This window comes from Galeopterus variegatus, unplaced genomic scaffold (genome assembly GCF_000696425.1).
Source record: "Galeopterus variegatus unplaced genomic scaffold, G_variegatus-3.0.2 Scaffold2083, whole genome shotgun sequence".
Lineage (NCBI taxonomy): Eukaryota > Metazoa > Chordata > Mammalia > Dermoptera > Cynocephalidae > Galeopterus > Galeopterus variegatus.
In genome coordinates, this window is record NW_007728194.1 from 105730 (window position 1) to 130874 (window position 25145).

The 25145-nt window shown below is 33.6% G+C and overlaps 1 protein-coding gene across 1 annotated transcript in view; it reads left to right on the plus strand.

Annotated features, from left to right (window-relative positions):
• USP47 (ubiquitin specific peptidase 47) overlaps positions 1 to 25145 on the plus strand; it is a 121192-nt gene that overhangs the window by 48021 nt on the left and 48026 nt on the right. The window contains exons 4-8 of the mRNA XM_008580414.1: positions 1825 to 1963; positions 4596 to 4692; positions 8505 to 8650; positions 9195 to 9274; positions 10375 to 10524. Of these exons, the coding sequence (XP_008578636.1) occupies positions 1825 to 1963; positions 4596 to 4692; positions 8505 to 8650; positions 9195 to 9274; positions 10375 to 10524 (612 nt within the window). The remainder of the gene's footprint in view (positions 1 to 1824; positions 1964 to 4595; positions 4693 to 8504; positions 8651 to 9194; positions 9275 to 10374; positions 10525 to 25145) is intronic.

The following is a 25145-nucleotide window of genomic DNA, read 5'->3' on the forward strand; positions in this document are numbered from 1 at the left end:
TGCCAAGTTTGCACAGAAATTGTAACAGCAGCCAGAAGATTTTTTATTGGTGCTCATGAAGGCTTATTGCCAGGACCATAAACTTAACTTTGGGCAAAAGTGGGAATTTTTGACTTCTGCACACTTACAGAATGTACCTGTGTTGACATAGGAGGGGAAATATTTGGGTGATATAATGAAGTCTCAATGAATTATTAACTTTTTTTTTCTAAATGTAAGCTCTATGGAGTTTTTCTATTAAGTATAGTTATTCTATATGTAATAAAGTAAAAAAATGAAAATAAGGATGTGCTTTATGGAAAATGGTTAGGTGGAATATGTGTTTGTCTTAGAAATAATACATTTCTAATTCATTATTTATAGAAGCAACCAGTTTGAAGCAGTAAAATATTCTAGATTAATTTCCATCATATGTATCCTGAAGGTGTTAATGATACTTTATAAAAACAAAAAGTAATGAAGGTGGTGTTTGCTGAGAGGCTGAGTCACTTTTTGCTGACCATTGATACTGTGCTTTTGATTCCTAAGTGTACCACAGTACTTATCAGTGTTCTACATGCTTCATGCTTTGTTACACCAGAAATGAAATGTGATCGGGTTTTTTGACATTTCTATCCTTAGAGCAACACTGTTACATCTTAACTCAAACTTCTGCCCACTTCAGGAAACCTACTGTTAATAAGATTTCTTGGTGCCAACAGTAGGGCTGGTTGGTTGTAAGCAGACCAGTGTCTTCAACACTGGTGAGATTTCATCCCGTAAATCTCTTTTAAGATTCATTCCTAGAATATCTGAGAAGAAATTTGCTGAAAAAACATCTTGCGTGCACTTAGAAATGACCAGTTTTCTTTCTTCTTTTTTTTTTTTGTCCTTTTTTGAGACCGACCGCACCGCACTCAGCCAGTGAGCGCCGGCCCTATATAGGAAAGATCCCTATATAGGATCCGAACCCGCGACGGGAGTGCTGCTGCGCTCCCAGCGCCGCACTCTCCCGAGTGCGCCATGGGCTCGGCCCTCATCGTTTATTTTTTTGACATCATGAGAAGATTTTGATTAGTCAGAGTGACACTGAAGTCAAAATTACTTGTTTAGGGAACTCTGGATTCACAATTCAGGGATTCATGTTTTAAAATCAGCCCTCATCGTTTATTTTTTTGACATCATGAGAAGATTTTGATTAGTCAGAGTGACACTAAAGTCAAAATTACTTGTTTAGGGAACTCTGGATTCACAATTCAGGGATTCATGTTTTAAAATGCATAGTAATTCTTCAGCTCTGTCTTAATTGCTTGTGCTATTTTTATGTCCCTTAATGCTTTTCAACATTTTCCTCATTAATAGGAAATTTCCTGTTCAAGACAGTAGGAAAACCGTACATCTCATCCAACAATTATTGAATATCCCTACTCATTATGCAGGCTTAATCTGCCAGGCCTAACTGGCAAGAATGATGTAAAAATGAATGATAGCCTCTTTCATTGAGGAGTTCATAATGGTACTTTTAACTTATTAGTATAAAAAAATCTCCTTTTCTCACGTAAACAGAAAATTTGAAAGAGAATTAGAGAAAATTTAGAAAGTAAGCACTTTGGAAGTGGGGCATGAGCACCTCTCCAGAGTGTTTTATGTCAGGCATCTTTCAAACCTTCCTATAGGAAATGGTGAGAGTATACACTCCTTTGTGTACTGTCTTTGTATGCCTTAGTGGTGATAGTGGTAGTAATGCTACATCTTTTTTATATTGCCTCAGCAATTAATAGGTCTTCTTTCAATTGTTTCAGCAACATTTGCTGTTTAGTAAATATTGATTATGTTGCATTTTAGGAGGATTCCAGTGCCGTGGATGACAGTGTTCACGACAGGTTTATAGGTCCACTTCCAAGAGAAGGTTCTGTGGGCTCTACCAGTGATTATGTGAGCCAAACCTATTCCTATTCATCTATTTTGAATAAATCAGAAACTGGTAAGATTTATTGTTGTTAATATTTTGTTGTATTTTTATAAAATCAAAGGGCATTATACCCAGAGTAATCCTAGAGATTTTGAGCCTAATCCCCTAATTTTATGGATAAGAAAACTAAGACCCAGAGCAAGATCGCTAACTAACAGTAGCAAAGTTAGAACAAGAATATGGTTTCCTTTTTCTGTCAGCCCATTGCTGATTTTACTGTATTGTTACTTCTACTATTTAGTAATGTAAAAAATATTGAATATTGCATTTTGAAGTAAGGTTTTCTTTTTATTAATTTTCTATTTTGACTGTAACCTTAAATTTTTTAAGTTGACGTCCTCAAAGGAAAGTCTGAGTTATCTACTTTTGGATTAGAATAGGCTATGGGGAATATATACTTTTATTTTAAAGCAGATGGCCGTGGTTATTTTATTGATTCTATTGTGTTATCTTTTAATTTAATCTAGTCATATGTTTGAAATAAATCATGCTATTCAAAAAACCTTTTAACTTTTTTCTGAACATGATTAAGCCTAGATTTTTGAATTTTTTCAATTTACTGAGCTAGTGAAATAGGTTTATTTATGCAAAGGTTTGTTTATTTTTACAAGGATATTTCAAAAAGTTCATGGAAAGATTGTATTATCTTTTAATATTCTGTTATTTCCTGAACTTTTTGAAGTACATTTATATATAAGATTGGTTAATTGTCTAATGAATGTAATCTAGATATTTTTACATTTCATTTTATCTTACAACAAACCTTTGCAGTAGAGTATTTCTCATTTTGAAAGAAATGGAAACGGGTTCAGAGAAGCTACGTATGGCTTTAGAACTTTTACTCTCAGAACTTCAAAATAGAGACAATTTTAAATATTACAAATACCTAGTATAGAAAGAAAACCTATGGAGTTACATTGCAGATTTTGTTTTAATGTGATCTGTAATCATCCGTTTAATAAATTTTATAATTAGAACTTAGAATAATTTCTTTATAGCTAATCATTGTGCAGGCTTAATGGTTTGTTTGTTCTGGAAATAAAAGTAAAAGCTGGTCATGGGTGGTATTTAGGATAATTTATATCAATAGAACTCTGAATAAATGCAACATTATCTTTTATATAAGATAATAGGAGATAATAAGACTGCTATCCATTGCACTGTCTAGAGTAGTGATTTTTAAATTTCTATTTCTTTAAAAATCATTTGGAGGTACTTGTTAAAAATGTAGGTTCTAAGGCATTCCTTTCCAAAATGCTGATGTAGCTGCTCTGGAATAGGCTGGAAATTTTGCATTTTGTTTCATGTAAGCACCTTAGATTATTCTGAGATAGTTGAAACACTTTGAGAAAGTTCCAGTTTTAACAAATTGGGATTCTGGAGATATTTGCCATGTGTTCTGACAACTGATTTAGTCCTTTATGCAACAAGTATTTACTCTCTGCTGTGTACTAAGTTCAACTTCCTGTGGCTGTCTGATACCTGTAAATTCCTTAAGACTAAGAGATACTTTTTAAAAAATGTTTTTTCTTTGATTGTACAAATGTAATACGTGTCACTGACATACTGTAAAATGAAAAGAATGAAAATCACTGACAGTACTACTAGAAGAAACTACTTTTAGTGATTTTGCTTATCTTTCCTCTATATGTATATGTTTAAGAAAATGAGGAAATGTTATGAGCAGATTTTTTAATCTATATTTTCCACTTAATACCATATGAGGAGCATTTTTCAATGCTATTAAATAGTATTTTAATATAGAGTTTTAAGTGGCTGATGGGGAAGACATAAGTAAATAGGTAATTAAAGAACAGTGAGATAAAGGCTATCATGTGGATTAAGGACTCAGTGCTATGAAAATAACTCAGATGGGGAGTGGTAAAGAATTGAAGCAGTTTATAATTATGTAACAATGTGTAGAGTAAAATATATAAGCACATACAAACAGTGTTCTTAAAATCAAGATGAAAGGAATAAGAGATAAAGCTTGAACCTTAGTACAAGTGAAAGGCAAATAGCTACTTGATCTCTTGGAATCATAAATGCAGATGGTATGAATCTGTATCACTCTTAGTGTAGTATGCTGGTCTGTAGAATTTCATTCTTGGTGGGCTTCTTAAAAATAGAGAAGTCACTTTATTTGGAGTCTCAGCTTTTGTGAGTTTACATATAATGAATTTATCTATCATGTGTTATTAATTCTTGGGAGAAATTGGTTTATAGAGCTTGATGACGGGTATAACTGGTTTGGTGCTGTCTGTCGGATATGTATGGTATGTTCATACTTTTCCATTTTAATCCACAGTTTTTAGGTTTGAGGAGAAAAGTTTATTTTTATGCCAGTAAAACATACTATATTAAATATATTACTCTTAACATTTTATTAAATGCCATGTCATATCCATGTGTATCTTTGGACATATCTGTAACAAGATATCCTGACTTTCTAAGAAACAAGGTTTACATAGTGCACATGTTAGAAAGGGATCTTTCTTAGACTCTATTGAAAAAATTGAAATAATTTCCAACTGAGTAATCTTAACCTCTGAATCTTTACTATGTATTAAATTCTTATTGTGTTCTTTTTTTTATGTTTTTATCTAAATGCTAATTTATGTATATTTGTATTTTCTCTTTAAAGGATATGTGGGATTAGTAAACCAAGCAATGACTTGCTATTTGAATAGCTTATTGCAAACACTTTTTATGACTCCTGAATTTAGGAATGCATTATATAAGTGAGTATTCAAAAAAATTCTATAAATAAAACTGATTTAAGAATGAAAATATAGTTTTTAGCTAATATTTAATTTACCTTTTTGCACTTATGTGTAAAGTTTGGAGGCATTTCTCACCTCATGAGACGTAATTTCTTGAATTTTATATAAGAACCAGGATCTTGTGAGAGACTGACATATGAAAAATGTATGGGGAGAGAGAACCAGAAGTGCATAGACAGCAAAAAGACAAAATTGATAAGATTTAGGCATAGGGTAAATTTAGGCTTTCCTAGCTTATAGCTTTAACACCCTTATGAAGAAGCTTATCTGCTTTTGAGAGAATCTGAATTTGTAACCCATACTCTCTTTTCCCTCCACCTCTCAATTAAGAATTCAAAGTTATTTTTTTTTAACTTGCAACTTTATTTCTAATTAAAAAAATACAGTTTGTTTTGTTTGTATGCATGTGTGTTTTTAAAAAGACTATATACATCAGGTACTTTAAAATGCTCTATGGAGGAAGTCCATATTTAATAAACCCTAAAGTCAGGCATTTATTTTTATGAGTGTTTTATTATAATACATTTCACACACCTTTGCTTTGTATATTTTCTTTAAGATATAATTCTTTTATTTTTTAAAGATATTTTAAAGTGTGAGTAAACTAATTTTTTTGCCTTTTTGTGTGTAACTTTCGAATAACATCTTTGAAATTACTTTAAATATGTATTTAAATTAGTTTTGGGACTTTAAGTATTATTGTTTATATTGCTCAAACAACATTATATCATCATTTTATTCATCTATAAGCCTGTCATCTGAATTTACTTTTAAAAGTTGACATGTTTTTTATTTAGTATTTGTTGCCCAGTAGTGTTTATATGCTAGACACTAGCATATAGTGAATAACAGTAGTGCTACCTAAATATTAGTTATTATATCAGGCACTGTTCTGAGCACTAGACTTGCTTAATTCTCACAGTAACTGTAGAAATAATTTGCTATTATTATCCTCACTTTGCAAAAGAGGTAACTGAAGGTACAGAGTTTAAGTACTTTGCCTGAAGCCACACTGCTAGAAGTGGTACCCAGTAGATGACAGATTCCTCTACTCTATTCTGCCTGTTCTGTAGCTGATGTCAGTAAATATAATGTGTTGCAGAGGCCTCCAGGAGATCAGCATAACCAGAGTTTTGTCAGAGTACTGGAAGATGAGGTTAATAGATGGAGTCTGGAACCTGCCCTCAAAACTAGGACAGGATGAATAGTCCAGAATGATGTGCCTGTTTTGGCAAATACTGCATAGGAATGGAGGTCCCAGGACCTGAAAATGGTCTGTAAATTGCAGCAATGTGGAGAAAATTAGATCATAGCCAGGGCAAACACGTATAGGACACTCACTGTGTGCCAAGCGTTCCTTTAGGCCCAGAATTACAGTGGCGAATAAGAAAAAGTCTCTCTTTTAGAGCTTCCTTAGAAAAGTCTAGATAAATAAGCTCATTTTACATAGTCATGTATGCCATGACAAAAATAAAGCAGAGTAATGTGGAAAGAGTTAACTGTCAGGATGTAGGGTAGGATTAGGTCATAGATTTAGGTAGGTAATCAGAAGGACCTCTTTGAGGAAATACCATGTGAATAGACTTCACTGAAGCTAGCCCTGTAAAGATCTGGGGGAAGAGCACTTCAGACATAAGAAGCTTCAAGTTGAAAGGCCTTTGAGGAACAAAAGAAATCTATTGTGACTGGAGTCCAGTGAGTGAGGAAGAGTAGTGATACATAAGGTCAAAGAGGAAGGCCATATGTCTTGGAGATTGTGAGAATAGAATGAAGTTTGTATAGCAGGTGGGGAGACAAAGCCTGAGGGCACTGATGATGTTTCTTAATGTAGAACTGAGAACCTCAGTGGACTACACACAGAGTAGCACTAGAATGAAAGGGTATGGTTTTGTTTATTTTCCGCATTTGTGTAGTAGCCAACAGAGAACTTAAGGCTTTGATTTTTGATCTTAAGTTGGAGGCATGTAAAAACTGTGATAAATACATTGTTTTAGGAAAGTTTATGTAGTGCAGTGTGCAGGATTGTTTTGAAAAACAGGGAGCCCTGGAGGAGACATGGATAGATTAGAGTCAGAATGATGATGGTGGCAGTAGTTATGATATTTAAGATTGAAAATTGATACAACTTAATGACAAACTCTATTTAGGAGTAAAGGAAAGGGAAGAATCAAGTATGGCACCAAAGTTTCTAACTTAGGTGACTGGAGTAATGGCAAGTACCAGCAAGATTTGTATTTGTACCAGGACTAAAGGACAGATGAGAATTCAGTTTTATATTATAGTAACTCCTCCCTACTAGTGAATTTCCCTTGCAAGAAATTCAGGCATCTCTTATTTTAATTTCATTGATTCCTCACAGCTACTGAGAGAATTTTAGATCCCATAATGTCAAGTATAAGTAGCTTCTATTGAGGATAACCAAAAAAAACAAAAAACAAAAAAACAGAGAGCTGGGAATTGGGTATAGAAGAGGGGAGGGTTAAAGCAGATGTTGGGATATTGAGTGAGGTGTTTGCAGGGAAGACTTGGGAAGAAAAAAGTGTGTTCCATTGATGTCTGCAAGGCAGAAGGTAGTGCCAGTGTGGAGGGGCAAGATCACAGAGCTGTGACTTTTAAATCTTACAGTAAGAAAAGTATCGAACACTTTAACAGAGGGCCATATCCAAAAGAAAAATAAGCCTTTTAACTGAGTTTGTAAACTAGCAGAGAAGAATTAATGCTCACGCCTCCTTTTGAAACTAAAAAGTAAGGAAGTGGAAAGTAATAATAGAGTAATCTTATTGCTAACTTAAGATATAGAATATTATTAATATTATCCTTACTTAATATTTTGTCTTTGATGTTTTATTGAATATAGAATTATCTTTTGCCATGAGATCTTAAGTTGGGAATTCACTTGTTATTGAGACAGTCCCTGTAGCTAGGGCTAGAAGACTGCTTATTATAAATTTGTGACAGTAAAAATCTTACCCAGATTATTTTATTTACTTACTTACATTCTCTTGTAAAAAGCTTTTATTATGGAAAATTTCAAACATTCAAAAATAGAGGAATAGTATAATGAATTCCTCTGTACCCACTACCCAGCTTTGAATGTTATCAACTCATGATCAGTCTTTTTTTTTTTTTAACTTATAACCCTCCACCCTGATTATTTGGAAACCCATCCTCATCATATTGTGTCTGCAAATTATGTCTCAGGTCAGTGTTGAGATTTCCCTGGTTGTCCCATAATTTTTTTAAGCAACTTGTTCAAGTCAGGATCCAAACAAGATCCATACATTGCATTTTATTGGTAGGGTTCTTAAACTATTTAATCTCTTTTTAATCCCCTTCCGTCTTTTTCCCCCTTGCACTTTATTCCCTGAAATTATATGTATTGAAAACTGATGTCATTTGTCCTAAAATTTTCCAGTTTGGGTTTTGATGGTTGAATGCCATAGTGTTACTTAATATTGTTCTTCTGTTCCCTCTATTTTTTATGAATTAAAAACTAGGACCAGATTCAGCAATTTCTTTTCAAAGAGCTTTGCTTTTCAGTCTTGAGAACTGCTGCTGCCTTATGGCTTTTCTTATTAAAGTCTAGAGTTCTGAATTTATGAATTAGAGAAAGGCTAACATTTCATTAGATATTATTAGTTTCAGTTAATTCTCTAACTCTGTATAGCTCCCAGAATTAAGATCTTACATTACCATGATTTTGATATTAATTAAGCTTTTAAAGAATAAAATTATTTTATAAATAATTTTCAAACATTTCATTTTAATAGGTGGGAATTTGAAGAATCTGAAGAAGATCCAGTGACAAGTATCCCATATCAACTTCAAAGGCTTTTTGTTTTACTACAAACCAGCAAAAAGAGAGCGATTGAAACCACAGATGTTACAAGGAGCTTTGGATGGGATAGTAGTGAGGGTACTAATTCTCTTGTAATAAGTATTTCTAATATTCAGAGGAATTCCGGGAGATAGTAATATTACAAACACATTACATGTATTAACAACTTAATTAACTTTACGTCTTTTCATTGCTTTTTGTTCGAATTTAAAAGTAACTTCTTTTTTAAAATTTAAGCTCTGAGAGCTAAATTTTTGATCAATTAAAATTTTCTTATAAAATAAGCTTGGTTATACCCTATTTTTATGTGCTTAAAACTAAAAATTTTAAAGTTTGTTGTCTTAGATTTTTCTAACTCATTTTTAACTTTACAGTGAAAAATAACAAAATAGATATTGTAGCACCACAGAGCATATATTATTTATAAATGCTGAGATCTCTTGATTCTTTTCCTTGTGATTACCTTTTCATGACTGTAATGTATATTTTTGTGTTTTTTTAAAATTTGGCATTATTTAAAGCAGACTTTTCCATGTTTTTGCCTATTTGTTTTTAAACAAAAATTAATGTTTCATTACTCTAAGTTTATTGCTATTTTAAATTAAATTTTATCTTAAAATAGCTTGGCAACAGCATGATGTACAAGAACTGTGCAGAGTCATGTTTGATGCTTTGGAACAGAAGTGGAAGCAAACAGAACAGGTAAGTCTTGAGGGGACTGTTTTCTAGTAAATCATTTATTACCTTAATGTGACTTTTATTCTGTTGAATGTTTTAAAACTTGGGCATTCAGTCCATTAAAGTACTGAATGGGGAATTGAAAGTACTATGTTCTCATTTGGCCATTAACTGAGTCATAACATCCTTATTAAACCACCCTAGACTTCAATTTCCTCATCTTTAAAATGAGGAAGTTGGGCTGTATGATCTAAAAGGTTTCTTTCAGCTCTAAAAAATCATGTAATTGATAAATATATATTTATATAATTCATAGTATGCATATGTATATATACACACACATATATGGATATATATATAAACACACAATTACGCGCCACATAACGACGTTTTGGTCAACAATGGACCACTTATATGATGATGGTCAGAGCAATAAACTATACTATATAGTCTAAGTGTGTAATAAGTTATACTGTCTAGGTGTGTGTAAGTACCCTTTATGATGTTCCCACAACAATGAAATCGCCTAACTCTTTTCTCAGAACATACCCTCATTGTTAAGTGATGCCAAACTGTATTTGGTTTTGACTTTTATGACTTTTGAACAGTATTTTCAGGTATTTACTAAGTGAATTATATGTCTTATAAACTGTTACACATTATAAAGTGTATTCATCAAGAATTACCTTCATTTTGACCAATGAAGTATAGTCATATGCTTTTGACATTTAAGATCCTCAATTAATCTGACCAATGTAATTTATTATTCTTAATTATTCTTATCCAGTGGATGGAGAAGCAGGTTAGGAGTGTGAAGAACAGTAGATGCATCATTGAGATGAGGAGTAAGATTAAACTGGATGGGGCTTAGTGCAGGGGAGGGTTTATACTGGGTCTAGTGGTAGAGGATCACAGGGTTGAAAGGCAAAGAGTGATTTTTGTCAGGCCTTGATTTTTTTCTATAAAATTTTAGGTAAATCTTATACTAAAGCTTTCTGAGACTTTACCAGTAAAAATCAATATTTTTTTGTAACCCATTCTAAAAAGCATGAATTGTGTTTCACGTATTTTTAAAACTACTTTTAAGGAACAATTTTAAAAATGTAAATGTTCTTATATTTTAGGCTGATCTTATAAATGAGCTATATCAAGGCAAGCTGAAGGACTACGTGAGGTGTCTCGAATGTGGTTATGAGGGCTGGAGAATCGACACATATCTTGATATTCCATTGGTCATCCGACCTTATGGGTCCAGCCAAGCATTTGCTAGTGTGGTGTGTACCTTTCAGCTGACTGCTTGTGTATCCTTTCACAGAATACGTAATAGCATAATGGTATAATCTCTTGTAAGGCGTAAGTATCATCTTAGATACACCTTCTTGGGTTATTAGTGATTCCTGCGTTTAAACTAGCAAGATCTAGAGATTTTTGACCCTTCAGCGAGTCCTAATAGTGCATGTATAAGAAGGAAGGTGAATGTAAATGTACTGCCTCATGGCTCAGTGTTTATTCTTTCTGGTAGGTGATCAGCTGATTTTACCTTTATCTTTTTTTGCCTCTAAACAATCTAATTTATAAAGCTATTTTTGTGACCATTTTTTGCATTGGAGAATACTTTTGTTTTGCGGACTCTATACACTTTTAAAATTGGAAAAATAACCTCTGGTTTTTATGATAAACAAAAACCATATTTTTAAAAGAAGCATTCCTATTCTGTATATTTAATTTAAAAAATACATTGTATAAGCATAGATTATTTAAAGACTCAAAACTACAATCACCTTAATTATTCATATACTGAGTATCTAAGTGGAGGATTTATCTAAGATTTTCTCATTCCTCCTTTTGTCATCCATTTCTTAATTGCTTTTTTATAATTTTTTTATTGTATTTTACCTATACGTGTGTCTTTACTTACATAAAAGGAAAGTCATGGAAAGATTTAGGTTGATATTTTAAATTATAGTGTTCAGAAACATTTATTTAAACCTGTTATGTGCCAGGGGAAACTTTTAAAACTAAATAAGACATCTAAAAAAAGTAGAATTTCATCATGTCGTTGTTTGAGTTTTATTTATGCTGTTATCAAAGTAATAATGGCTAGTAGCTAAAATCAGTCTTTTTAAAGTTACTCCATACTGTATCTTCTAAAATAGTGCTATGAGTATGGTTTAGTCCTCTGGCCTCCAGGATGATTGATTCCTTTTGCTTTTTTTCCCCTACTTTCATATGGCCATCAGGAAATAATCAGCAAGAAGTTAAGGAATCAATCAGTGGGAACCCAAAGCAAACATCTAAGTAAATGACCTTTTCTGGATAGTGTAAGATCAATTCTCCTTTCCTGCACTATTTTTCATAGTCTACTCCCTGAATATATTTGAAGAATTTTGTTAAATGTTTTATAGTACTCTTTATAAACTGCCATTCTAAGGATATTAAATTGTCTTTGATTTGGATGATTTTTTGTCATTTTTGTTTTGTTTATTTTATTTACTAAGTTTTAAACTTTTACTTTATTTTGTCAGTTGGAGGTAACATACTGAAAAATTATTATTATTATTATTTTTTTTTCCTTTTTGTATTTTTTTTTTTTTACTGACCGGTAACGGGATCGCAACCCTTGGTGTCGCGCCTGTACCGGGGACCGGCAACGGGATCGCAACCCTCGGTGTTGCACCCGCACCGCGCTCAGCCAGTGAGTGGGAACCGGTCTCCACATGGGATCCGAACCCTCGGCGGGAACACCGCCGCGCTTCCAAGCGGCGCACTCTCCAGTGAGCCACCGGGCCAGCCCGTGAAAAATTATTGAAAAATTATTAACACTTGTCTTTCAATGACTGATTTGCTAACTAGTTTTTAAATATTGACATTTCTCTGGTAGAATATAATAAGGAAATATTTGGTAGTCCCAAGTGATATAAGACTATTTTTTCTATTTTGTCTATTAAAGTATTTTTTTATGAAAGACTTTTCACATATACATTCAATTTAGTTTTTTTTTTAAGTGTGTTAATTGAATTTTGAGGAAGCTAGTTTTATTTGTGTTGTTATGTTTAAATCTTATGTTTGAGTAGTCAGTAAATATAATTACTTAGCTAAATCTTTGTCATTATTTATTCACCTACTGATATCCTGTCACTCTCTTAAGTACATTATAGACATAGAATGGTTTTGAAGAAATGAGCAATATCACATTTGTAAATGAAATTCTTCAAAGTTAATATTTTTCATTGTTACAAAAATGGTGGTGGTGGTGGTTCAGTGGGAATTAGAAGTTACAGCTAGAAAGCAGTGTGGGAGCAGATTTATAATACACATGCACTAATAGGGCTTGCAGAAAGGAACTTAAAACTTCCTAGACTTTGCTGGAATCTCTTGAGGGAAATTACAGCAGGTGAAACTACCCAAGATAGGGGTTCTAAGGAGGATACTACCTTCAGAGAACTTTAGTTAGAGGTAAGTGATTTCTAGCTGTTTTCTGAACTCAAAACCTATAACCTATGCTTTCTAATCCACAGGTATCATCATACAGTATCTAAAATTAGTTTTATATCACTGCTTGCCATTGTGTATTTTGTTAATTGTACATGTTTTAAAAATAATTTGGTATAAATATGGATTGTAAAAATCTAGTTAAAAAGAAGCATTATAAAATCATTCATTCCAGTGACTATTAAAATGTGGCCTTAATTTTAATTGGACTCTCTTAAAATTTGTTTTCCTACCTTTTTTAGTGGAATCTGGTATTATTGTCTTATTGGAGGGTGCTTCAAAAAGTTCATGGAAAAATTCATATTATCCTTTTAACTATTTTTTCATGAACTTTTTGAAGTACCCTTGTTAGATACACACACACACACACACACACACACACACAAAAATACATACATGCACATAAACAGAACATTGATGATTATGTGTTGTGATTATTGCATGTTCTGTCAGTGAGCCACGATATTATGGATATGTGTATACAGTCAGATTAACCTTATGTTTAATTTTAAACAATTAAGTGTGAAGTTCTGTTAAAATTAAAGTTTTTTTTATTAACTTTCTCCTAAAACATCTGATTTCTGGAGCAGTTTTATCTTTATGCTCAAAAAAATTAACTTGAAAATAATATTTAAGATTAAAGTATGAGTGAAATTAACACTCACCTTATTAATCATAATAACATCTATAATTAATTTCCATGGTTGTTTTTTAGCATGATTTATAGATTATTTTTATAATGAGTACTAGGAGTCTCCTACAATTAAAAAAAGAAAGTATTTCATCATAATATTTTGTTTATCAAATTATTTTGAATTATTATAACTGGTATTTGTTAAATTTCTGATCATTTTTCCTGGCCAAGTAGGGAATCAATATTTAAGGGCTCTTTTGCCATTCTGAATCTCTCAGATTGAGTTATGTCCAATACTAGTCTCTAATACAATTTAACAGATGTTCTGGGGAAGGCTTCTTTGATTAAATAAATCTGAGAAACTAACTATAATCCTCTGGGAAGATCGTAGTGTGTATTTTATTTTAAATGCCCCAACGATTTCTGTAGGATAGAAATTTGTTTAAATGTGTTTAACCTAGCATTTTCTTTCTATGTGAGATATCTGTTAATAACTCAAAGGACAATAGGATTCTGAGGAAAACATTGTAGGAAGCTCTGCATTAGATTAGGTGGTATAAGGAATATCTCTACTTTGTTAAATTCCTGTTTATATCCTTGGGATATTGAGGTGGAGTGAGAATGCTAAAATATGTGTCACAATTTTCTATTATTTTACATATTTTATTATTAATCCTGAAAAGTGAATATCAGCTAAAGAATTACTTGTATTAGTTCAAAAAATTTTTTTTCTTAATGATTTCTTAGGCACTTAGAACCTTCTATATTCACTGATTAGAGCTGTCTCTATAAAACCAATATCCCTGAATTTCTTAATCAAACTAACCTTGAATCTGTTTATTGACAGGCACACTTGAAAATGTATTATTATAAAGAGATAGTTTTAAGTACATTCTTGTAATACATAGAAATTAGAAATATAATTTTTTGGTTAATTATGAGAGCATATTGTATAAATTAAAGTGATGTAGCCTCATATGTTTGACATTATCCAGGGAAGTGCTTTTCTATTTAACAGTTAAATTTTAGACACTTTCTTTTTGTCATACAGCATACATATTTAGTGCCTACTCTGGCAGACACTGTTCTAGGCCATATTCTTTTAGGATACTTTTATTCCATTATTAGATAAGTACATTTAAATACCTTTGCATTATGACAGAATGTGTTCAAAAGTCTGAAATTGGGTTTAGCTACATAGTTCCATGTAGTACCTTTGGAGAAATCAGATTATGTAAAAGACTTTTGTTCTCTAAGCAAACATAGTTTAGTGATTGTTTTAAAGTTTTGAATGAAAAGTTGTTAAATTAGTAAGTTTTTATGAAATCAAAAGCATTTCAAGTATTTAGTTTACAGAATCTTATAAGTCCTACTCTGAATTAACAGGCCGTTTGGAATTCTTATATGGCAGGTTCTGCCACATAACTCATTTGGGTGAAGGAGTGGTCCAAATTTGTCCAAATACGTAAGCATCACATAAAGAAAAATCTCTTCCACAGATTTCCTCATTTTTCCAGGAATTTGTATGGTTGGACGTAGTGGGTACCAGTTTAAAAACTGGGAACTTCTGCTTTCAGGAAGATGGAGTAGATGTACATTGCCCTATTCCTTCCTCTAAAACACCTGAAAACCTTGAATATTATATATAAAATAAACATAAGAAGACTGAAAGGTGGAAAGAAGGCATACAGACTAGGGACCTCAGCACCCAAAGAATGACATGGTGGTGAGTTCCCTGGGTTTTCTTTTTGCCTAATATATCCCAGACTTGAACCTGAAGAAGCTGACAACCTGGAAACAGCAATGGGTACAGACTAGAAAAAGCCTGCTCTCTCTAGGCAAAGGACCAGGAAAGGGGCAGCCTAGCAAGTCAAAAAAACTTTTAGACAATAAATGCTCTGCTCTCGCCAAATACCACAAAGATTGTGGCCTCACCTCAACTCATGCCAGCCAAGGCTGAGTGGGGAGCCTAGACTTTCACCCTCATAATGTTATATAACAAGGATCCTTGACACCCCACTAGGGTGGTTTCAGAGAAGCCTGAGTAGGGATCCAGGATTTCATCCCTGCTGGGCAGTAACAAACCTCCCTACCACCATTCCCCATTCCCCTGGTTCATTGTCATTAGAGACCTCTTTGGGAGCCTGGACTTTCACCCCCACCTGACAGTAATGAGATGTTCCTTCCCCTCCTCAATGGAGTGATGTCAGAGGAGGCCTACTGGAGAATCAGGACTTTTACCACCTCCCAGGGGTAACAAGGCCAGCTGCCTCCCACCTGTGGTGTCAGTGGAGGCCAGGGGCTGGGCAGTAATGAGAGATTCCTACCCCTTACAGTCAGTGTGGTGTCAGCAGAGGCCTACTGAGCAGCCAGGATTCCCACCCCTTCCCAGCAGTAACGAGGAGCCCTGTCCCCCTCCAGTGTGAGCAGAGGCTAAGTAGGAAACCTGAACTTCTAATCCCACCCGGCAGTAATAAGGCAGGGGCCCCTTCCCCAGGTGGAGCAGTGGCAAAGGAAGATAGCTAAACCAGAAGATTTAAATGGGTCCAAAATTTCATAATACCCAAAGTGTCCAGGTTGCAGTCAAAAATTACTCTGCATACTAAGAACCTGGAAAGTCTCAATTTAAGTTAGTAAAGGAGATCAGTAGACACAAACACAAAATGACAGAGATGTTAAAATTAACTGACAATGGGAGCTGGGGTACTAGGGAGAGAAATGTCTCTCCAGGTAATTACTGCCACCCCAGTCTGATAAACTGTTCATTCTCCACCTCTTCTACTCAAGAGCCTCTCTCTGCCCCATTCTTCTCACCCTCTGCTCCCCTCACCCCAGTGTAATAAAGGTCCTTAGGTTTAAAGGGTTAGAAAATAAAAGTCTCAGGGAAGAAATAGCAGATAAAAAGAAATAGAAATTTAGAACTGAAAAATGTAACAACCAAATGAAAAACTCAATGGAGTTTGAATGGAGACAGTAGAAAGAATCAATGAATTTGAAGATAGAACAATAGATATTTCCCAATGTAAAGAGCAGAGAGAAGATAGATTGAAAATAAAAAAGTCGTCAGGGACTTAAGGGACTGTAACAAACGATCTAACACTTATATGTTTGGAGTCCTGGAAGGAGAAGAAAAAGAAAGCAGGGCTAAAAAAGTACTCAGAGAAATAATGGCTGAAAACTTCCTGAATTTGTCAAAGGCGTAATTCTACAGATCCGAGAAGCTGAATAAACCCCAAACAAAGTAAGCCAAAAGAACTCTACGTGAAGTCCAATTATAGCCGAACTTCTGAAAACTAAACACAAAGAAAATATCTTAAAAGCAGCAAGAGAGAAAAGATACCTTTCTTATAGCTGAAAAGAACTATGATTTCACACAAACAGATTTCTCAAAAAGCTATGGAGACTGGAAGGAAATGGAACAGTTTTTCAAGTGTTGAAAGAAAAGAAATGTCATTAGCATCTTATACCCAGTGAAAATATTCTTCAGGAATGAAGAGGAAATCAAGACATTCTAGAATGATAGAATACTGAGAGAATATGTCACCAGCAGACCTATCCTTAAAAAAATGATTAAAGAAAGTTCCCTCAGCAGAAAGGAAATGGTAAGAAGAAGGCATCTTGGAACATAAGGAAGAAAGAACAAGGTAAACAAACATATGGATAAATACAGCAGGCTTTCCTTCTCTTCCTGAGTTTTCTAAATTATGTTTGATGATTGAACCAAAATTACAACACTGTCTGATGTGGTTCTAACTGTATGTGGGGGAAATATTGAAGACAATCCTAAGTGAGAGAGGCTATAAAGACATAAAGGGAAGTAAGGTTTCTACTCTCAAACTGATAAAAGAATGGTACAAGTAGATTGCTAAGTTCTATGTATATAATGTAGTACCCAGAGTAACCACTGAAAAAGAGATAATCTCAAAAACACTAGATAAAATAGAATTCAAAAAAAGTTTAAGTAACCTACAGGATGGCAAGAAATGAAAAACTGAAAACAGACAAAACCCTAAAACATAATATGGCAGACTTACATCTAAATGATTTAAATATACGAACTAAAAACCAGAGATCAGCATAGTATGTTTAAAAAAAAAAAAAGAAGACCCAATAGTATACGATCTGTAAGAAAGTCCCTTCAAATCCAGTAGTTTCCCCTCATCTGCAGTTTCAGTTTTTACAGTTTCAGTTACCTGCAGTCAACTGTGGTCTGAAAATATTAAATGGAAAATTCCATAAATAAACAATTTATAAGTTTTAAATTGGTTCTTAATAGTAGCCTAATGCTACATAGGTCACAGGGCGTACGTCATTCTCCTCACTTCATCTCATCACATATGCATTTTATCATCTCACATCATAAGAAGAAGGGTGACTACAGTACAGTAAGATATTTTGAGAGACAGAGAGAGGGAGAGAGACCACATTTACATGTACGTCATTCTCCTCACTTCATCTCATCACATATGCATTTTATCATCTCACATCATAAGAAGAAGCGTGACTACAGTACAGTAAGATATTTTGAGAGACAGAGAGAGGGAGAGAGACCACATTTACATAACTTTCATTACAGTATATTGTTATAATTGTTCTATTTTATTATTAGTTATTTTTCTTTATATCTTGTTGTGCCTAATTTATAAATTGAACTTTATCATAGATGTGTATATATAGGAAAAAACATAGTGTATTTAGGCTTTTGTATTATCCACAGTTTCAGGCATCCACTGGGGGGCTTGGAATGTATTCCTCACAGATAAAGGGGACTACTGTGTATTGGCATAGGCAGGTTGAAAGTAAAAGGATGGAAAATGATAGGTCATGCAAACATTAATCATAATAAATCAGGAATGGTCATATTAATATTAGATAAAGAAGATTTAAGAGCAAAGAAAATTACCAGAGATAGAGAGTGGCATTATATAATGATAAAAGGGTCAGTCCACTAAGAATATACCAATCTTAAATCTGTATGTACCAGATAACAGAGCTGCAAAATATATGAAGCAAAAACTGTCAGAACTGAAAGGAGAAATAGACAATTTCGACTATAATTGGAGATTTCAATACCCCTCTTTCACCAATTTGTAGGTAGAACAACTAGACAGAAATAGCAAAGATATAGAACTCAACATCATCAGCCAGCAAGATCTGATTGACATATATTAAATGCTCCACTCAACAGTAAAGTACACATTCTTTTCAAGTGCCAATGAAATATATGCCAGGATAGACCATACCCTGGGCTGTAAAACAAAGCTCAGCAAATTGCAAAGAAAATAATACAGTGTGTGATTTTCAACAGCAATAAAATCAAATTAGAAGCCAATAACAGAAAGAAAACAGGAAAATTGCCAAGCACTTGGAAAATCAACATTTCTAAGTAGTCCATGGGTGAAAGAGCAAAACTCTAGATAAATCTAAAAAAAATACTTTGAACTTAATGCAAGTATTAACATATCAGATTTTTTGAGACACACCTAAAGCAATGCTGAGAAAGAAATTACAGCATTAAACATTTACATTAAAAAAGAGGAAAAGTTTCAAATCAACACTCTAAGCTTCCACCTAACTTGGAAATAGAAGAGCAAAAGAAACCCTAAGTATGTCAAAGGAAGGACATAATAAAGAAAATAACAGAAATTAGTGAAATTGAAAATGGGAAAACAGTAGAGAAAGTCAAGTAAGCAAAGAGCTGATTCTTTGGAAAGATCAATAAAATTGACAAATCTATATAGCAAGATTGACAGAGAAAAAGTGAAGGCAAAAATTTCTAATATCAGGAATGAAAAGTATATCATTGCAGATCTTGCATGTATCAAAAGGATAATAAGGAAATACAACAAGCCTGCACACATAATTTTGAGAACGTATAAAATGAACCAATTCCTTGAAAAGCACAAACTACCTTATCCGATGTGAATTAGATCATTTGAATAGCCCTGTAACTGTTAAGGTCATTAAATTCATAATCAAAAACCCCTTGAAAAGGAAATGTCCAAGTCTGGATTGTTTCATTGGATGTCGTACCAAACATTTTAAGAACAATGAACACTGATTCTACCCAATCTTTTTTAAAGAAAAATAAGAGCAGGGAATCCTTTCCAATTTATCTTATGAAGCTATTCTTATCCTGACACTAAACCAGACAAAGACAGTTTGGTTTTTTTTAAGAAAAGATCAATACCCCCCATGCATTAGATGAAGAAATTCTTACCAAAATATTAGCAAATGGAATTAAGCTATATATAGAAAGAATTATACACCATGACCAAGTAGGATTCATTTCAGGGATTCATGGCTGGTCAATATTCAAAAATCAATGAGTGTAATCTTCCAAATTAACAGGCAAAGGAAGAAAAGTTCACATGATCATGTCAATTGATTCAGAAAAAGCATCTGACAAAATTCAGTATCTACTCATGATAATAACTCAGGAAACTAGGAATAGAAGATAATTTCCTCAACCTAATAAAAAAACATATTCAAAATACCTACAGCTGTAACATCATATTTCCTGATGAAAGACTGAATGCTTTCCCCTTAGAACATGTCAAGGTTTTCTAGGCAAGGATGTCTGCCCTCACTAACTTTTACTTAACATAGTACTTGAAATCCTAGCCAACACAATAAGTCAAGAGAGGCAATAAAAGACATATCAGTTAAAGGAAGAAATAAAATTGTCCCTATTTTTAGGTTACATGATTGTCTATGTAGAAAGTCCCAAGGCATCTACAAAAAAAAAAAAAAAAAAAAAAAAACTACAAAAAAAAAAAAAAAGCCTCAACTAAGTGCGTTTACGAAGGTGGCAGGATGTACAATAAATATACAAAAATCAATTGTATTTCAAGATACTGGCAGTGAACATGTGGAAAGTGAAATTTAAAGTACAATACTATTTATACTTATGCCAAAAAAAGGCTTAGGTGTAAATCGATAAAACATGTACTTGACCTATATGCTGAAAACTACAAAACTGAAAAGAGTTTTACATAAATGGAGGGACATACTTACCCATTGATTGGAAGTTTCAGCATAGTAAAGATGTCAGTTCTTATGTAGTTTTAATGCAGTTCCTATCAAAGTCCAGTGAGGTTTTTTGAGCACATACGCAAGCTCATTCTAAAATTTATATGGAAGGCAAAGGAACTAGAATAGCTAAAGTAATCCTGAGAAAGAAGAATGAAGTAGGAGGAATCAATCTACCCGATTTGGAATCCAATACTATTTAGCAATAAAAAGACTTATTGTATAGCTACAGTAGTCAGGACTGTGTGGTATTGGCAGAGGGACAGATAAATAGATCAGTGGAAAAGAATAGAAAACCCACTAACAGATCCACACAAATATGCCCAACTGATTTTCATTTAAAATTTTTTTCTCGCTGGTTGGAGATCAAACCCGAGACCTTGGTGTTGCCAACTGATTTTTGACAAGGACACAAAAGCAATTCAGTGGAGGAAGCATGGTGTTTTTAACAAATAGTGCTGGAACAATTGCACATCCTTATCACAAAAATGAGCCTTGACTTAAACCTCACACCTTAGATAAAAATTAGCTCAAAACAGATCATAGATTTAAATGTGAAACTATGAAACTTGTAGAAGATACAGGAGAAAATCTTCCAGATCCAGTGCTATGTTTGATACCAAAAGTACAGTCCACAAAAGGAAAACTTGACAAGTTGGACTTCATCAGAATAAAAAACATTTACTCTCTGAAAACTCGTGAGGAGGTTGAAAAGAGAAGCTACAGACTGGGAGGACATATTGCAAACCATGTGTCTGACAAAGGACTTGTATTTAAAATATATAAAGAACTCTCAAAACACATGAGGTAAAAAACCCAAAACAATCCAATTTGACAATAAACAAATATGTCAAATAAATACAGAAAAGATGTTCAACACCACTAGCATTAAGGGAAATGCAAGTTCAAACCACAATGTAGATATTACTCTCCCCCTACTAGAATGGCTAAAATTGACTGTATGAAAAGCTGTTGACAGTGTGGAGAAACTGGATCACTTATACATTGCTGGTGGGAATGTGAAATGTTACAGGCAGTTTCTTATGAAACTGAATGTGCAGTTACCATAAACCCCAGAAACTGCTCTTGGTTTTTTATCTCAGAGAAATGAAAACTTATGTTCACACAAAAACTTATACATGAATGTTCATCGCACCTTTATTTTTAATATTCAGAAATTGGAATCAGCCCAGACTTGCTTCAACAAGTGAATGGTTTAACAAACTGTGGTACATACAAACCATGTAATACTACTCAGCAATAAAAAGAACTAGATACACACAAAAACTTGAATGAATATCCAAGGAATTATGCTGAGTGAAAAGTCAGTCCCAAAAGATTACACACTGTATGATTCCATTTATATAACGTTTTTGATGTGACAACATTTTAGGACAGGGGGACAAATTAATCATTGCTAGAGCTTATGGATTTGGTGGTGGCAAGGAGAGGGCGGTTAGATGGTAGTAGCTATAAAAGGGCAGCACAGGTATCCTTGTGCAGAAACTGTCCATTCTCTTGACTGTTGGTGGATACATGAGCCTTTACAGGTGATACAATTGCATAGAATTAATACATAGGCAGACAAATTGAGTACACCAAAAAACTGGAAAAATCTGAATAAGATAGGTTGGATTGTATCAATGTGAGTATATGGTTGTGATATTATACTATAGTTTTCCAAAATGTTACCATTATCAGAAACTGAGCAAGGTGTATAGAGGATTTCTCTGTATTAATTCTTATAATTGCATGTGAATTTACAATTATCTTTAAAAATGCAATAAAAAGAAAGGATAGCTTAGGTAAAAATATCTAGAAGCCTATTTGTAATTTTTTTTAAAAAAAAAGTATATATCCTGGAAAGTTAGTGGAATATATCTGTAAGGAAAATATGTTACTGCAAAAAAAAAAAAGTATATATCCTGGAAAGTTAGTGGAATATATCTGTAAGGAAAATATGTTACTGTATATCAATAGCACAAAATTGCTTAGTACATTAAAATCAGTTAGGATATAGTTCTCAGTGGAGGTTCCAATTTATCTTTTTCTGTTCAGTCTGAAAAATAAAGTATGGTTTAATACCTCTTTCTTCATTCAAAATAAAATAGGCCTTGAATGATGGAGAAAGAATTGATATATGTATAGAATATATAGAGATAAATAGTTAAAAAAAAAACCCTAAAAACATGAGGCTTTATAGGCAATACTGTTCCTTGCACATATCTTTTGATTGCACTGTGCCTAGATTATATGCATTAGGTATAATATTTTGGTAACCAGTATTTTTTATTTGGAGAATTAAGGATGTAAGAATTCTCTATGTTCTATTCTGAATTCTGAAAATTACAGTCGAAAACTATGTGCAAATTTAATTTTGCACAATATATAAGAGGGGGAGAAAGCTCTAGAAAATAAAACTATCATTGTTACTAGTTTAGAAGCATGATACATGAGTAATTTAACATACCAAAGAGGTAAACAGTTTTATTTGTGTGTCTGTATGTTAATAGCAGTACAATGTTTATCACATTTTGCTTCTTTTTTATGGTCCATAACCTATTTGTTTGATACCTAAAATATAGTTTGGCATGATTTTTAGTTTTCATGTACATTCCATTAAGTGCAGGTAAATGTATATTACCACATTAGTCCATCCTTTACATAATTTATTGGGTGTATGGATGGATGAATTGAAGCTAATTTTCTTCTTTACTTTTGTAGCAGTTTTAGTTTTTCAGGGAAATCGAGCAGAAAATACAGATAGTTCCCATACCTTCCCCCACCGCATATGTAGTTTCTCCTATTATTGATGTTATATTAATAGGGTACATTTGTAACAATTATGAATCAATATTGATATATTATTATTATTAACTTAATTTTATATTACAGTTTCCTCTTTGTGTTGTACAATTCTATGGGTTTTGCCAAATGAATAATGTCATGTACACACCATTACAGTATCATACAGAATAGTTTGCTGTTTACTGCCCCCCAAAATCCTCTGTGCTCCACCTATTCCTCCCTCCCTCTCTCATCCCCTGAAACCCTGGCAACCACTAATTTATTTTTTCCATTACCTCAAACATTTTTTGTTTCTTTGTGTTGAAAACATTCAAAATCCTCTCTTTTAGCTAGGTGACACTGTAAAATAAATTGTTGTTCATTAAAATCACTGTAAAGTGCTATAGGACACTAAGTACTATTCCTCTTATCTAGCTGTTCTCTTGTATCTGTTAACCAGCCCCTCACTATCCCCCCTATTCTGCCCCTTTCTAGCTCCTGGTAACCATCATTCTACTCTCTACTTCTGTGTGATCAACTTTCTTAGCTTCCACATATGAGTGAGAACATGGAGTATTTCTTTTTCTGTTCCAGGCTTACTTCACTTAACATAATATCCTGTGGGCTTATCCATGTTGTTGTGAATGGCAAGATTCCATTCTTCTTTATGGCTGAATAGTATTCCATTGTGTATATATACCACATTTTCTTTATCTGTTCATCTGTTGATGGACACTTGGGTTGATTGCATTCTTCGCTGTTGTGAATAGTGCTACAGCAAACATGGGAGTACAAATATTTCTTCAATATTCTGATTTCCTTTCCTTTGGATATATAACCTAGTAGTGGGATTGCTGGATCATAAGGTAGTTCTATTTGTAGTTTTTTGAGGATCCCCCATACTGTTTTCCATAATGGTTGTACTAATTTGCTTTCCAACCAACCATGTGTAAGAGTTCCTCTTTCTCTGCATCCTTGCCAGCATTTGTTATATTCTGTCTTTTTTTTTCCTTTCTTTTTTTTAAATTTCTTTTTCTTTTACAATGTGGTTGATTATTGTGGCCCATTACCGAAACCTCCGTGCCTCCTCCTTCTCCCCCCTCCCTCCCAACAATGTCCTTTCTGTTTGCTTGTTGTATCAATTTCAAAGAATTGCAATTGTTATGTCTTCTTCCCCCTCACCCACCTGTTTTTATTTGTTTTTTTTGTTTTTTTGTTTTGTGTGTGTGTGTTATCGCTATCCAGTTTCTCCCAGCACCATTTGCTGAAGAGGCAGTCTCTTCCCCAGTGTATAGGCTTGTTTTGTTTTTTTGTTTTGTGTGTGTGTGTGTGTATGTGTTTATTTTTAGCTCCCACAAATAAGTGAGAACATGTGATATTTCTCTTTCTGTTCCTGGTTTGTTTCAATATAATTCTCTCTAGGCCCATCCATGTCGTTGCAAATGGCAGTATTTCATTCTTTTTTATACCTGAGTAGTATTCCATTGTGTAAATATACCACATTTTCTGTATCCACTCATCTGATGATGGACATTTGGGCTGGTTCCAACTCTTAGCTATTGTAAAGAGTGCTACAATGAACAGCGGGGAACAGGTATACCTTCGACTTGATGATTTCCATTCCTCTGGGTATATTTCCAGCAGTGGGATAGCTGGGTCATATGGTAGATCTATCTGCAATTGTTTGAGGAACCTCCATACCATTTTCCATAGAGGCTGCACCATTTTGCAGTCCCACCAACAATGTATGAGAGTTCATTTTCCTCCACAACCTCTACAGCATTTACCGTTCAGAGTCTTTTGTATTTTAGCCATCCTAACTGGGGTGAGATGGTATCTCAGTGTGCTTTGATTTGCATTTCCCGAATACTGAGTGATGTTGAGCATTTTTTCATATGTCTATTGGCCATTTGTATATCTTCCTTAGAGAAATGCTTATTTAGCTCTTTT